The following is a 13,426-nucleotide window of genomic DNA, read 5'->3' as shown; positions in this document are numbered from 1 at the left end:
GGGGGTGTGGGAGGGGCTCAGGGCTGGAGCAGAGGGTTGAGGTGCGTGGGTGAGGGCTGTGGGGTGGGGCTGGGGATGAGGGGTTTGGGGTGTAGGAGGGGGCTCTGGGTTTGGGGGGGTGTTCAGGGCTGGGGCAGGGGATTGGAGTGCAGGCTTACCTTGGGCGGGTCCCGGTCAGCGGCACAGCCGGGGTGCTAAGGCAGGCTTAGCACTGCGCACTGCGCCCCGGAAGTGGCCAGCAGCAGATCCAGCTCCTAGGCGGAGGCGTGCAGCTCTCACCCGCAGTCACCGCCCCCCACTCGGAACCGGTGCTTGGGGCAGGGGCAGCGCGCAGAGTCCTGTGGCCCTCCCCGCCTAGGAGCCGAACCTGCTGCTGGTTGCTTCCGGGGTGCAGCGCGGGGTCAGAACAGGTAGGGACTAGTCTGCCTTAGCCGGGCAGCACCGCCAACAGGACTTTTAACATCCTGGTTGCGGTGCTGACCAGAGCCACTGCGACCTGGTGCCTTACATTCTGCGACCCAGTCCCTGCACTTCTACACTTCTCTCTGCTAACCTAAGGACTTCCTATGCTGTGTTCTGCATGGCTACTAACCCCTGCTGGTTTGAAAGTGCTGTGAGTGGCTCCAGTGATCCCTGGAAAATGTACAAGTCTCCTTCAGGGCTCTGCCTCAGTGGGATGTGCTGAAGGGAGCTCACGGGGTGAAAGAGGGGTGCTGAAGGCCCAGAGATCCAATCTAAGGGGCTGGTGAAGAGTCAGACCCCTATAAGGGTTCCTCCTACAGACTGTTTCAAAGCTGAGGCCATAGCGCTTACCCTACAGATCTGACAGCTCCCTGCTGGGCCCATAGCACACAAGGGTGGGTGGCTTTCCCCACCCCCACTCCAGCTCCTGGCATCAAGGCAGTGCTTTAACCCCAGAGACCTGGAGTCCTTGCTCTAGCAAATCTCCCCTGGTTGCACTACAAGCTATTGGCTGCTCCCTCCCAGGGGCTCGCTGCCCATGTGGCAGTGGAGCAAGGGAAGGGGCTGGGAGGGTCCCCAGCAGGGGACTCCCCCACACATGTATTCCTGCAGGGCATGCCCCTGAGGCTGCAGGCTACAACACATGCTGTCAGTGCATTGGGTGGAGGGGCCTGGAACAGCTCCCTCACACTTCCCCAGGCGGAGATTCCTCAGCCAGCCAGCACCCCTCCCCGGGAGGCTATGGGAAGCCTAGATGCCAGGTGGGGCTGTGTCCATGTTTCTGCTTTACCCATTATCTGGCAGTGAGGTTTGATGAGCCCCCCACTCCCTAGGGGCATACACAGCTTGGGCAGGAGGACTCCATGACCCAAAGCCACGTGAGATGCTGTCTGGTGGCCAGGCCAAGCTGCGATCCTACACAGCATGTTTTATTGTCAAAGTCCAGACTCGCAGAAACAGCTGCTAAGTGTCCCCCAAGGCCCTGGCTTCCTAGCAGACAGTGTGCTGGCAGGGACATGTGGCCTGCTGGGCAAAGAGGGTTGTTTATTCCTGCTTGTCTGTGCTGCTGGCAGTGCTGTAGGGGAAGTGCTCCGCTCATTTGGGGATCTTCAGAAAGGGCTCGTGTAGGGTGTCAAAGAGCCTCTTGGCCTGTAAGGAAAGCAGAGGAAAGCCCTGAGCTGGTGAAGGCTGGAGCTCTGGGGCCAGCATCCTCTGGTGGGGCTTTCACCCAGGAATGCACCCAGCTGGTTCCATGCAGCCCCTTTGGTGCACAGGTAAGGCACTGGGGGAGGATGAGCGTCCAGCTGGTGCATCAGAGAGAAGTTCTCCATCCTGCTCCCACTCACCTTCTGGGGCCCAATGCCTGGGCAGAGGGAGAGATCCTCCTTGGACGCTTGTGCAATGTTCGCCAGAGACTGAAACAACAACATTCAGAATCAGAGGTGACCCCAGAAAGCCTGGGCCACAAGGAACGACCCTGCTGGGTCCTTCCATTCGGCCCCAGCACTCTGCCCCCCACGCTCACTGGGAAGTAGTGACCCGGTCCTGCCGCCGCACTGCAGTATGGTTCGTGGGCTGGTCACACGTCTCATCCGAGGGGGGGCCCCTGCAGGCTGGGAGCTATGGGAGGTCAGCAGCTTGGGCCAGGCCAGTTTGCCATCCCATCCTTTCCTGCAGCTCTCCTGCCTCTCCAGGGGCAGCATCCTGCTCCGACAGACAGCGCTCATGCACTGCAGGGAAAGCCCAGAGACCCAGCTGGGGACCAGTCCTGGGTGAACTAATACGAAGGGAGCGATGGGCCTAAGCAATCCCAAAAGGCAGCCAGCCCTGCTCAGAGCTAGCAGTGGCAAGGCCCAGTCTGCACCCTGATGGGCAGCAGGTGGCTCACCCCAAATGTTGAGAGAAGGCTCAGCGCGTCCGTCTTGTTAACTGACTTCACGCTGGTCAGACAATCTGTCACCTGGAAAGAGAAACAGCTGTTGCATAGAATCATAGAAGATTAGGGTTGGAAGAGACCTCAGGAGGTCATCTAGTCCAACCCCCTGCTCGAAGCAGGACCAACCCCAACTAAATCATCCCAGCCAGGCCTTTGTCGAGCCGGGCCTTAAAAACCTCAAAGAATGGAGATTCCACCACCTCCCTAGGTAACCCATTCCAGTGCTTCACTACCCTCCTTTTGAAATAGTTTTTCCTAATATCCAACCTACACCTCCCGCACTGCAACTTGAGACCATTGCTTCTTGTTCAGTCATCTGCCACCACTGAGAACAGCCGAGCTCCATCCTCTTTGGAACCCCCCTTCGGGTAGTTGAAGGCTGCTATCAAATCCCCCCTCACTCTTCTCTTCTGCAGACTAAATAAGCCCAGTTCCCGCAGCCTCTCCTGATAAGTCATGTGCCCCAGCCCCCTAATCATTTTTGTTGCCCTCTGCTGGACTCTCTCCAATTTGTCCACATCCCTTCTGTAGTGGGCGGCCCAAAACTGGATGCAATACTCAAGATGTGGCCTCACCAGTGCCAAATTGAGGGAAGTGATTATTCCCCTCTATCTGCTGGCAATGCTCCTACTAATGTAGCCCAATATGCCATTAGCCTTCTTGGCAACAAGGGCACACTGCTGACGCATATCCAGCTTCTCATCCGCTCTAATCCCCAGGTCCTTTTCTGCAGAACTGCTGCTTAGCCAGTTGTCCCCCAGCCTGTGGCAGTGCATGGGATTCTTCCGTCCTAAGTGCAGAACTCTGCACTTGTTCTTGTTGAACCTCATCAGATTTCTTTTGGCCCAATCCTCCAATTTGTCTAGGTCACTCTGGACCCTATCCCTACCCTCCAGCATATCTACCTCTCCCCCCAACTTAGTGTCATACATGAACTTGCTGAGGGTGCAATTAATCCCATCATCCAGATCATTAATAAAGATGTTGAACAAAAGCGGCCCCAGGACTGACCCCTGGGGCACTCCGCTTGATACCGGCTGCCAACTAGACATCGAGCCGTGCAGGTGGGAGCACCCTTCCTTGGCCGGGGGAAAGTGCACTCTCACCAGTCATAAGCTTAATTCCCCTCTCTCCTTCCCACTGCATGCTGCTGAGAGACGCTTCTACTACAGGAGACCTAGTGAGGACATTGCTGTGGGGAAGCTCATGGCACGGGGGTCCCTGGCACAGCACTGCTGTGGGGAAGCTCACGGCATGGGGGGTCCCTGGTACGGCACTGCTGTGGGGAAGCTCACGGCATGGGGGTCCCTGGCAGGGCACTGCTGTGGGGAAGCTCAGAAGGGGGGTCCCTGGCAGGGCACTGCTGTGGGAAAGCTCACGGCATGGGGGTCCCTGGCAGGGCACTGCTGTGGGGAAGCTCAGCACGGGGGTCCCTGGCAGGGCACTGCTGTGGGGAAGCTCACGGCATGGGGGTCCCTGGTATGGCACTGCTGTGAGGAAGCTCACGGCATGGGGGTCCCTGGCAGGGCACTGCTGTGGGAAAGCTCAGCAGGGGGGTCCCTGGCAGGGCACTGCTGTGGGGAAGCTCAGCAGGGGGGTCCCTGGCAGGGCACTGCTGTGGGGAAGCTCACGGCATGGGGGTCCCTGGCAGGGCACTGCTGTGGGGAAGCTCAGCACGGGGGTCCCTGGCTGGGATGCTGCCATGGCACTGCTGCAGGGAAGCACACAGCGGGGTAGCCTTACTATGGACAGGAAGTCCTGATCCACCTTCTCCTTGAGCAGGTCAGCTGGTTTCTGCTCGTAGGCTTTGTACGTTTCCAGGTAGCGCCCGGCCTCTTCGGGGCTGAGGGGAACCGGAGACCCCAGAATTAGCTCAGGAATCATGAGACTGAGTTGAACAGGCACAGTGCACACCACGAAGGGTTAAAGCCACAGTGCTGAGCCCAGCTGGAAGGTGCCCCAGCCTGCAGGGAGTGGTGCTCAAAGCCAGGCACAGGCAGGGCCCAGCTGCCGGGCTTGCTGGGCAGCTGCTATGGCCAATGTTCAGCTCCATGCTTAGGCCCCAGTCCCACTCCTGCCATCGGCTTCAAAGGGTCCCTGGGGGCTCCCCGAGGCCCACGGGGGGCAGTCGAGCGGATGTGCCGCAAGTCATGGAGCTTTCAGCACGCAGGCCTAGGCACGCGCTGAGGAGGACGGGGAGCCTTTAGGCAGCGCTTGAAAAATGAAACATGCTGCCCCGAGAGGACTCGCCACCTCCGGCCAGCCGGGCACGATCCGCCCCTCACAGGGGAAGGGACCTGCCACAGTCACAGTGTTGGGAATGGAACCCAGGAGTCTGGTCACAATGGCAGCCAAATCCCCAGGTTACCCACCAGCTCCATCTCATTCCAGCAGAGATGGGAGCAGGGGCTTGGGTCTCTCGCCCCTTGGCAGGACACACCCAGGCTGGCCTGACCCAGCCTCCAGCTCCCCCACACCTTTTGCCCCATGGCAAGGCACTCCGAGCCCATCCCAGCTGGCATGAAGCCCACCCGGCCCAGCCTCTGACTCCCCGCTCCCTGGGTCTGGGTCTCACCCTCGATGGGACGGGCCCAGCCTGCGGCTCTCACCTCCAGGCCAGGATGAGGGTGCAGTCGGCCAGGATGCACATCTTGGCCAGTTCCTTCAGTGCCTGCTGCGGGTCCCTCTACAGCAAAGGAAAGCAATTCCCCTCTGAGACGGGAGGCAGGGAGTATATGAGGGGGGATGAAGTGGGAATTGAGCTGGGGAGGGGCAATGGGAGTGGCTGGGTGAGGCCATGGAGGCTGGAGAAGCAGGTGGATCACTGCGCAGGAGGATGGGAAACTGGGGAGGCGGCTGGGGATGGGGGGGAGCTGGTTCCATCCCCCACAGCCCTGCAGCAGGGACAGGACAGGGCACTGTTGAAGGAGAGGGTCTGGTTCAGGGCTAGGAGGGGACCGAGGCTCCTTACCACATCGACCTGCACCAGCAGCACCTGCACCGCGTACGTCTTCCCCAGGAGCTGCAGCCGCTCATGGATGTAGTTGGGGTTCAGGTTGTGGTACCGCAGGCTGCGAGGGGAACAGAGAGCACCGGAGCCATGGGCAACCCCTTTCCTGCCCACCCCACTGCAACTCTCCTTGCCTGCTCCGCAACCCCGGCTCTCACAGCCATCAACCTGCTGCCCCCCGAGAGCCCGGCTCTCACAGCCATCGGCCTGACCCCCCAATCGCCTCAAGTGCCAAGCTCTCCCAGCCATCAGCTTGCCCCCCAACCAGCTCTCCCAGCCATCGGCCTGCCCCTGAACCGGCTCCCCCAGACATCAGCCTGACCCTCCCAACACCATCCCCCCTGGAGAGCCCGGCTCTCCCAGCCATCGGCCTGACCCCCCAATCGCCTCAAGTGCCAAGCTCTCCCAGCCATCAGCTTGCCCCCGAACCAGCTCTCCCAGCCATCGGCCTGCCCCTGAACCGGCTCCCCCAGACATCAGCCTGACCCTCCCAACACCATCCCCCCTGGAGAGCCCGGCTCTCCCAGCCATCGGCCTGACCCCCCAATCGCCTCAAGTGCCAAGCTCTCCCAGCCATCAGCTTGCCCCCCAACCAGCTCTCCCAGCCATCGGCCTGCCCCTGAACCGGCTCCCCCAGACATCAGCCTGACCCTCCCAACACCATCCCCCCTGGAGAGCCCGGCTCTCCCAGCCATGGGCCTGACCCACCCAATCGCCCCAAGTGCCAAGCTCTTCCAGCCATCAGCCTCCCCCACCAACCCCCCACCCAGAGCCCGGCTCTCCCAGTCATCAACCTGCTCCCCAATCGGCTCTCCCAGCCATCGGCCTGCCCCCCAACCCCACCCCCAGAAAGCCCAGCTCTCCCCAGCATTGGCTCACCCACCCACCTCAGGAAGAGGGCACACGTGCTCTGGCCCAGCACGTAGTCAGGGACGATCTCGCCAAACTCCCAGGGAATGTTGCGCACAAATTTCAGGATGGGGTTCCCCCGCTGAGAAGAGAGGGGGAGTCCCCACAGCATTAGAAATGGGGTGCCAGCCCCAACGGGGCACTGGCAAGAGACTGGGAGGAGAGGCTGAGGAGCCCCCCAATGGGGGGCCCCAAAAGAGGCCGAGGGGTGGGGCGAGCCCTCAATGCGAGCACCAGGGAGAGGCTGGGAAAGATGGGATGGGCGAGTCCCTGACAGAGGACCTGGGGAGAGGCTGGGTTGGGGGAGAGGCTGGAAGCGGCAGGATGGGCAAGCCCTCAATGGAAGATCTGGGGAGAGGCCAGGGGAGGTGGGGTTGGGCAAACCCTTGACAGGGGCACCCAGGAGAGGGTAGGGCAGGGCAGACAAGCCCTTGATGGGGAGGCACCAGAGAGAGACCCAGAGTGGGCAAGCCCCCGATGGGGATGGGGGGGGCACTGAACCATGCAGCACAAGAGCCAGGGCCTGGGGAGACCCTCGCTCCACAGCCCTCTCCTGCAGAGAGAGAGTGCCCCCTCCGATGCCAAAAGAGAGCGAGGAGAAGTGCCCCTCATACAGCCCTCCCCCCCATGCCCACTCTCACCTGGCGAGCACTGACGATGATGCAGTTGCTCTTGGGCCCCGGTTTCAGCGTGGGGCTGGGGTCCGAGTCCCCACTGGCAGCAGGTGGTACAGTGCTGGTCTCAGTGCCTGGAGGGAGCGCTCCTGAGGCAGCTCCCACTCTGCACTCCGATGATGCAGCCGTCACCCTGGCAGGCCGGGAGACTGGCATGGAGGCCAAGGACACAGAGACCTGTTTGACGACGTATTCGGCATAGGAGGTGGCCCCAGGTAGGGCAGGGGCCCTGGGCTCTGCTGCAGAGCAAGAAGATTTGAAGATGGGTCTCACCTGGCGGGAAGCAACAAACCCTGGGTGAGAGGGAGACGGAGCCAACTGTGCGTGGGCAGGGGCCTCTCAGGGGAAGCTGGGTATGAGTTGGAGTGATCCCAAGCGTGCCAGGGATCCCCTGAGCAAGCAGGGTGTTTCTTGGGGGCCTTGGGGGAAGCACAGAGCCAGCTCTCTGCTAGGGGTCCCAGAATGAGCAGTGTAGTAGAAAGAGGAAGCCTGATGCATGAGCCTGGTGCAAGGCCTGAAGCCTGAACCAAAGTTAGCAAAAGTTATGCTATGAGCAGCAGCCAGGCCCTGACAAACGCAGATGCTTACCTGCAAGTCAGTGGCCTGTATACAAACTTGGCACCAGTATAGCTAGCATTGCTAAAACACACTGGCTATGTAAACACATTCCCGCAGGCCAACACAAGAACACCCCAACCTAGCACTTGATAAAATGGTTTGACAAAAGTAATAAATAGTGATATTTTGTCTGAAACATCACGAGTAAAAGTACAAAGACAGGTGGTGAATACAAATGTTTTGTCTGAAACATCAGGAGGAAAGTATAAGGGGAGGTAACAAACATGTCATGAAACCCCTAAGGTGATATGTAAATTGTTTATCCCAGATGGTTTGTTTTCATTCATAAACGTTGGAATACCTCGCTTTAACCCTTCATCTGGCCTAGGGGGCAGTGGGAAGTCCTGCCACTAACTGAGCTAGTCCATTGTCATGGGCATACATGTGTTAGTGTACCTGTAACCATTGAGCTGGGGCATTAGCACTGTGCTTTGTTGGCAATAAACCTGGCTGGGTACCTTCACTACTAAACAAGTCTTGTGGTCTCGTTGGGCGGTTCGAATGGAGCCTGCTGTACGGGCTATCTGGCCAGGGCTAGTGCAGCACGCGGAAAAAACACATGCACACAACCGAACATCTGACGACAAGCAGGGTGTGTCTGGGGGTTCCTGGGGAGGGGCAGAGCCAACTCGGTGCTAGGGGCCTCCTGCCTCTCACTGTGTGTGTGAATCTCAGCAGCCCCGGACACAACCAGCTACCTATCAGGTCCCCTCCAAGAGCCACCCCTGCCTCCTTTCCTACCATAGTATGTTCAGGGTCCTGTGACTGCACAGTGAATCTCTTCCTCCCCTCCGGGGCCTGGGCTGCCTCCGTGGGCTCCATCCTTCAGGACCCAGCCTGGAGCGATTCCTGGGGAGAGTCCAGAGCAGACACTTCAGACACCAGCAGGGACCAGCCTCCCCCAGCGGCCTGGTTATGAAGAGCTCATAGCCCTGTGGTTATGCACCAAAGAGCTCTCAAGGGCAGGGGCTCGAGGCGGCAGGGCTTGAGCTCAGCACTGCACAGCATTTCTCTCGCCAGCCGGCTCAATGCAGCCCATTCCTTGGGGTTACGGCTGAGGTCTCCCCCGGGGAAAACATTGCATTAGTGTCCCCTGGGCATAAATCAGTGACAGGGGGATTTGTCCTACACTGATGTTTGGCTGGTGCCAGGAGCCACTCACTTGTACAGACTTATTTGTCATGGGGAACTACTGGATGACACCGATTCTCCCAGCCTGGTGTTTCTCCCCCCTCGAGGTCATGGACAAGTTCAGGAGACTTTCTTTATGGCTAGATGGGGACGGGGGGAAAGGTCAGCATGGCAGGAGCTGAGAGACCCTATTTCCCAGGGGGCTCTGGGGTGCCTCACAGTACAGGGCTCCCAGCAGTAGGGATAGTGCTGGCTCCCCCACTGCAGCCCACGAGTCAGGGCCCAGTGCCCCCTGCCCAGGTCAGGGCTTGGCACCCCCTGCCAGGGTTAGGGGGCCAGGGTAAGTGTCAGGACTAGGGTTGCCAACCGTCCAGGATTGGCCTGGAGTCCCCCGGAATTAAAGATGAATCTTTAATTAAAGATGATGTCATATGAGGAAATCTCCAGGAATACATCCAATCAAAATTGGCAACTCTAGCCAGGACTGGGCTATGGGATCAGGGTTGATGCCAGTGGGGTCGGGGTCAGGTGCCTGGAGAGGGTCAGGGTTTGGCACTGGGTCAAGGGTCACTGCCCCCATCAGGGGTCGGTGATAGGGGTCAGGGGTCGCGGTTGGGGTCAGCGCCTGATGCCCCCCCCGCTGCCGCCCAGTCACGTGACGCTTTTCAGCGTGGGGGGGGTCACCAGGAGGCGCGCTCCGCCCCGCCCCCTCCGCCCTGTGATTGGCTGTGCCGCCGCGAGTCAGAACAACGCGCTTCTCGGACCCCCCGCGCATGCGCATTAGTCTCCGTCCTCACCGGCGCCGCGTCACCCTAATTAAGGGGGGAGCGGAGCAGTTCCCCCGTCGAGCGCGAGCTGGGGGGTGTCCGCAGCCCCGCGGGTCTCTGTGGTGTCCAGCGATGGCCCGCAGGGCGGACACTAGCTCCGTCGCGCCTCCGAACTCTATGGTGTGGAGCCCAGAGAGAGCGGCTTCCCCCGCTGGCCGCTCTACCTGCGGGGCCGCCGGGACTCTGTGGTAGCGAGAAGAGAGATGAGCTCATTGGGACCTGTCTAGCTTCGGGTCCTCCGGACTCTATGGTGTGGAGCCCGGGACTCTGTGGTAGCAAGAACCTGGAGGAGGCTTCGAGATGGGCTCATTGGGGCCTGTTTAGCCTCGGGTCCTCCGGACTCTATGGTGTGGGGGAGGCTGGGGCCCCAGATTACTGATTAGGGCCGGCTCCAGGCACCAGCTTGCCAAGCAGGTGCTTGGGGCGGCCACTCCGGAGAGGGGCGGCACGTCCAGCTATTCGGTGGCAATTCAGTGGACAGTCCCTCAATCCGGCTTGGAGCGAAGGACCTCCTGCCGAATTGCCATGGCGATCGTGGCTTCTTCTTTTTTTTTTGGCTGCTTGGGGCGGCCAAAACCCTGGAGCCGGCCCTGTTACTGATGCAGCCTGGAAGCTGAGTTCCAACCTCCTCAGCTGCTTGGGAACCTGTGTGGTGTGTGTAAAAGCTCAGAGTTCCTTGGGAAGTGCTTTTCCCAGGCGGCTCAGGGTCTGGGGGGACGCTTGGTGCCTTTCCCATAATCGGGGTGTTTGTGTGGGGCTGTGAGGCCTGAGCAGTCGCACAAAACAGCTGGTCCTCGGTCTCAGCCTGTGACTGAGGAGCAGGCATGAGTGGAGGCACCAAGGGGGGCAGCCCAGCCCAGGTAAGTGCATGGGGAGGTGGTGAAACCCAGCTGGCCAGGGGGAGCCATAGCTGCCCCCCCCCCCCCCCAGTGGGATGCTACAACAGGGAAATAGTGTGCAGAAGCCCACTGAGCTCCTTGCAATGCAGCATCTGACCCCCTCCCCCCACCCTGCAAGTCCCACTCCCCTACCCCTTTTTTATTTCTAAGTTCTAGTTTTGCTGCATATAACACTATTGCACATTACAATTATTTAAATAATACATTTCATAGAATATCAGGGTTGGAAGAGACCACAGGAGGTCATCTAGTCCAACCCCCTGCTCAAAGCAGGACCAACACCAACTAAATCATCCCAACCAGGCCTTTGTCAAGCCAGGCCTTAAAAACCTCTAAGGATGGAGATTCCACCACCTCCCTAGGTAACCCATTCCAGTGCTTCACCACCCTCCTAGTGAAATAGTTTTTCCTAATATCCAACCTAAACCTCCCCCACTGCAACTTGAGACCATTGCTTCTTGTTCTGTCATCGACCACCACTGAGAACAGCCGAGCTCCATCCTCTTTGGAACCCCCTGTACTTGTATCTCAATGTGTTTGTTTCTAAGTGGCCTCAGTGAAGCATTTGGTCAGCTTCTCGAGAAAGGACTATTCTCAGTAAGTGCCCAATCAAGAAACACTTAACCGACAATGGACTTTGGGCGACGCCAATCCACATCTGAGCTTTCCTAGGAACGTTCAAACTAACATGTAAACAATGGCATCAGCTTGCAAAAAGCTGAATCATTCCTGGACATGTGACTTGCCAGGTGGCTACAAACTCCATCTTGTTGCTGTGACTTTGCACAGAAGAACATAGGGGTTTCCGCCCACAAGAGAGAGAATATAAAAGGCCCTGGAAACCCCTCCATTTTGTCTTCAACTGGCTCAAGAGATGGCATGTCCACCCCAAAGAGATGCCTGAAAGAAACTGGAACAAAGGACAGTAACTACGGGGGTATGAGTGATTGCTGGACCCAGACTAGCAAGGAGTCCAGTCTGTGAAAGAAGCTTATTGAAACATCTCTAGGGGTGAGATTTCATCTGTAATCAGTTTCTTCCTATATTAGGCTTAGACTTGCCTGTTTTGTTTTATTTTGCTTGGTAACTTACTTTGTTCTGTCTGTTATTACTTGGAACCACTTAAATCCCACTTTTTATACTTAATAAAATCAGTTTTGCTTATTAATTAACCCAGAGTAAGTAAGTAATATCTGGGAGAGCAAACAGCTGTGCATATCTCTCTATCAGTGTTATACAGGGCGGACAATTTAAGAGTTTACCCTGGATAAGCTTTATACAGAGTAAAACAGATTCATTTGGGGTTTGGATCCCATTGTGAGCTGCGTGTCTGAGTGCTAGAGACAAGAGCACTTGCTAAGCTGTTTTCAATTAAGTCTGCAGCTTTGGGGGCGTGGGTCAGACCCTGAGTCTGTGTTGCAGCAGATTAGCATATCTGGCTCAACAAGACAGGGTGCTGGAGGCCCAAACTGGCAGAAAAAACGGGCTCCGAAGTAGTCTCAGCACATCAGGTGACAGTCCCAAGGGGATCTCTGTGACCGAACCCATCACACCCCCCTTCAGGTAGTTAAAGGCTGCTATCAAATTCCCCTCCTCACTCTTCTCTTCTCCAAACTAAATAAGTCCATTTCCTTCAGCCTCTCCTCATAAGTCATGTGCCCCAGCCCCCTAATCATTTTCGTTGCCCTCTGCTGGACTCTCTCCAATTTGTCCACATACTTTCTGTAGTGGGGGGGCCTAAAACTGGACTCAATACTCCAGATGTGACCTCACCAATGCCAAATAGAGGGGAATAATCACTTCCCTCAATCTGCTGGCCATGCTCCTACTAATGTAGCCCAATATGCCGTTAGCCTTCTTGGCAACAAGGGCACACTGCTGACTCATATCCAGCTTCTCATCCACTATAATCCCCAGGTCCTTTTCTGAAGACCTGCCGCTTAGCTGGTCGGGCCCCAGCCTGTAGCAGTCCATGGGATTCTTCCATCCTAAGTGCAGGACTCTGCACTTGTCCTTGTTGAACCTCGTCAGATTTCTTTTGGCCCAATCCTCCAATTTGTCTAGGTCACTCTGGACCCTATCCCTACCCTCCAGCATAGCTACCCTCTGGTAGCTCTGGTAATTGGCTGAGCCTTAATCAGTGGGCGGGGCATTCACTCAGGCCAGGGCTTTATAAAGCCGCGCACAAGCGACCAGGGGCTGCTAACAGGGAGTTTCGCAAGGGAGTTTAGACGGGGAGTGGGAAGGGAGTGGGAGTCCCTCGCCAGCCGTAACCCCATCCCCGTGGCCCCCCCCTAAAACCTATAAACCAAACCACATTCCAAAACTCCCTTCTGTAAACCACCCTTTCACTAACTAGGATACAATGCAGGCAGAAGCCCAGCAGCAGAGTGGGGGCTATCCAGTTTATTGCACCGACTGTTGCATGTATGATTACCTGCCCTGTGGGCGGGTGGCGTATGTGTGCAGTCGGTGCAAGGAGCTCCTGGCCCTCAGAGACCATGTACGGACTTTGGAGGCCAGGGTGGCGGAACTGGAGGAGCTGAGAGAGGCAGAGAGGTATGTTGATGAGGCTTTCCGGGACACTGTAGAATTGTCCCACCTCCGCTTAGACAGCACCTGCGCTGTTAAGGAGGAAGAAGGGCCCAGGGAAGTAGAGCAGTCAATGGGAGCAGAGGGAAACTTTCCCGTAGTTGGGACCCTCCTTCCAGATGGTTCTGGGGTTGCCTCTCGCACTGAGGTTGCCTCTCCGGGGGAGGGAACTCCAGTTTCTAGGAAAAGGCAGGTATTAGTAATGGGAGATTCGATTATTAGAAATGTAGATAGCTGGGTCTGTGATGACCGGGAGAACCGTATGGTGACTTGCCTGCCTGGTGCAAAGGTTGCGGATCTCTCGAGGCATCTAGATAGACTTATGTGTAGTGCTGGGGAGGAGCCGGTGGTCGTGGTACATGTAGGTA

General features: G+C 57.8%; 1 protein-coding gene across 1 annotated transcript; it reads right to left on the bottom strand.

Annotated features, from left to right (window-relative positions):
• Positions 1-1,355: 1,355 nt before the first annotated feature.
• On the bottom strand, positions 1,356-9,701 carry ERCC1 (ERCC excision repair 1, endonuclease non-catalytic subunit). The gene is made up of 10 exons (XM_065420689.1): positions 9,538-9,701; positions 8,351-8,458; positions 6,959-7,264; positions 6,296-6,399; positions 5,370-5,469; positions 5,008-5,084; positions 4,142-4,241; positions 2,351-2,422; positions 1,809-1,877; positions 1,356-1,611 (listed from the first exon to the last, which is right to left on the bottom strand). The coding sequence occupies exons 2-10, from the start codon at positions 8,429-8,431 to the stop codon at positions 1,558-1,560; spliced, it is 963 nt and encodes a 320-aa protein (XP_065276761.1). The 5' UTR covers positions 8,432-8,458; positions 9,538-9,701; the 3' UTR covers positions 1,356-1,557.
• Between the last annotated feature and the right edge of the window lie 3,725 nt (positions 9,702-13,426).

The sequence above is a fragment of the Emys orbicularis genome, chromosome 21, assembly GCF_028017835.1.
Source record: "Emys orbicularis isolate rEmyOrb1 chromosome 21, rEmyOrb1.hap1, whole genome shotgun sequence".
NCBI classification, from domain to species: domain Eukaryota; kingdom Metazoa; phylum Chordata; order Testudines; family Emydidae; genus Emys; species Emys orbicularis.
This window is presented reverse-complemented; position numbering and strand designations above follow the sequence as displayed.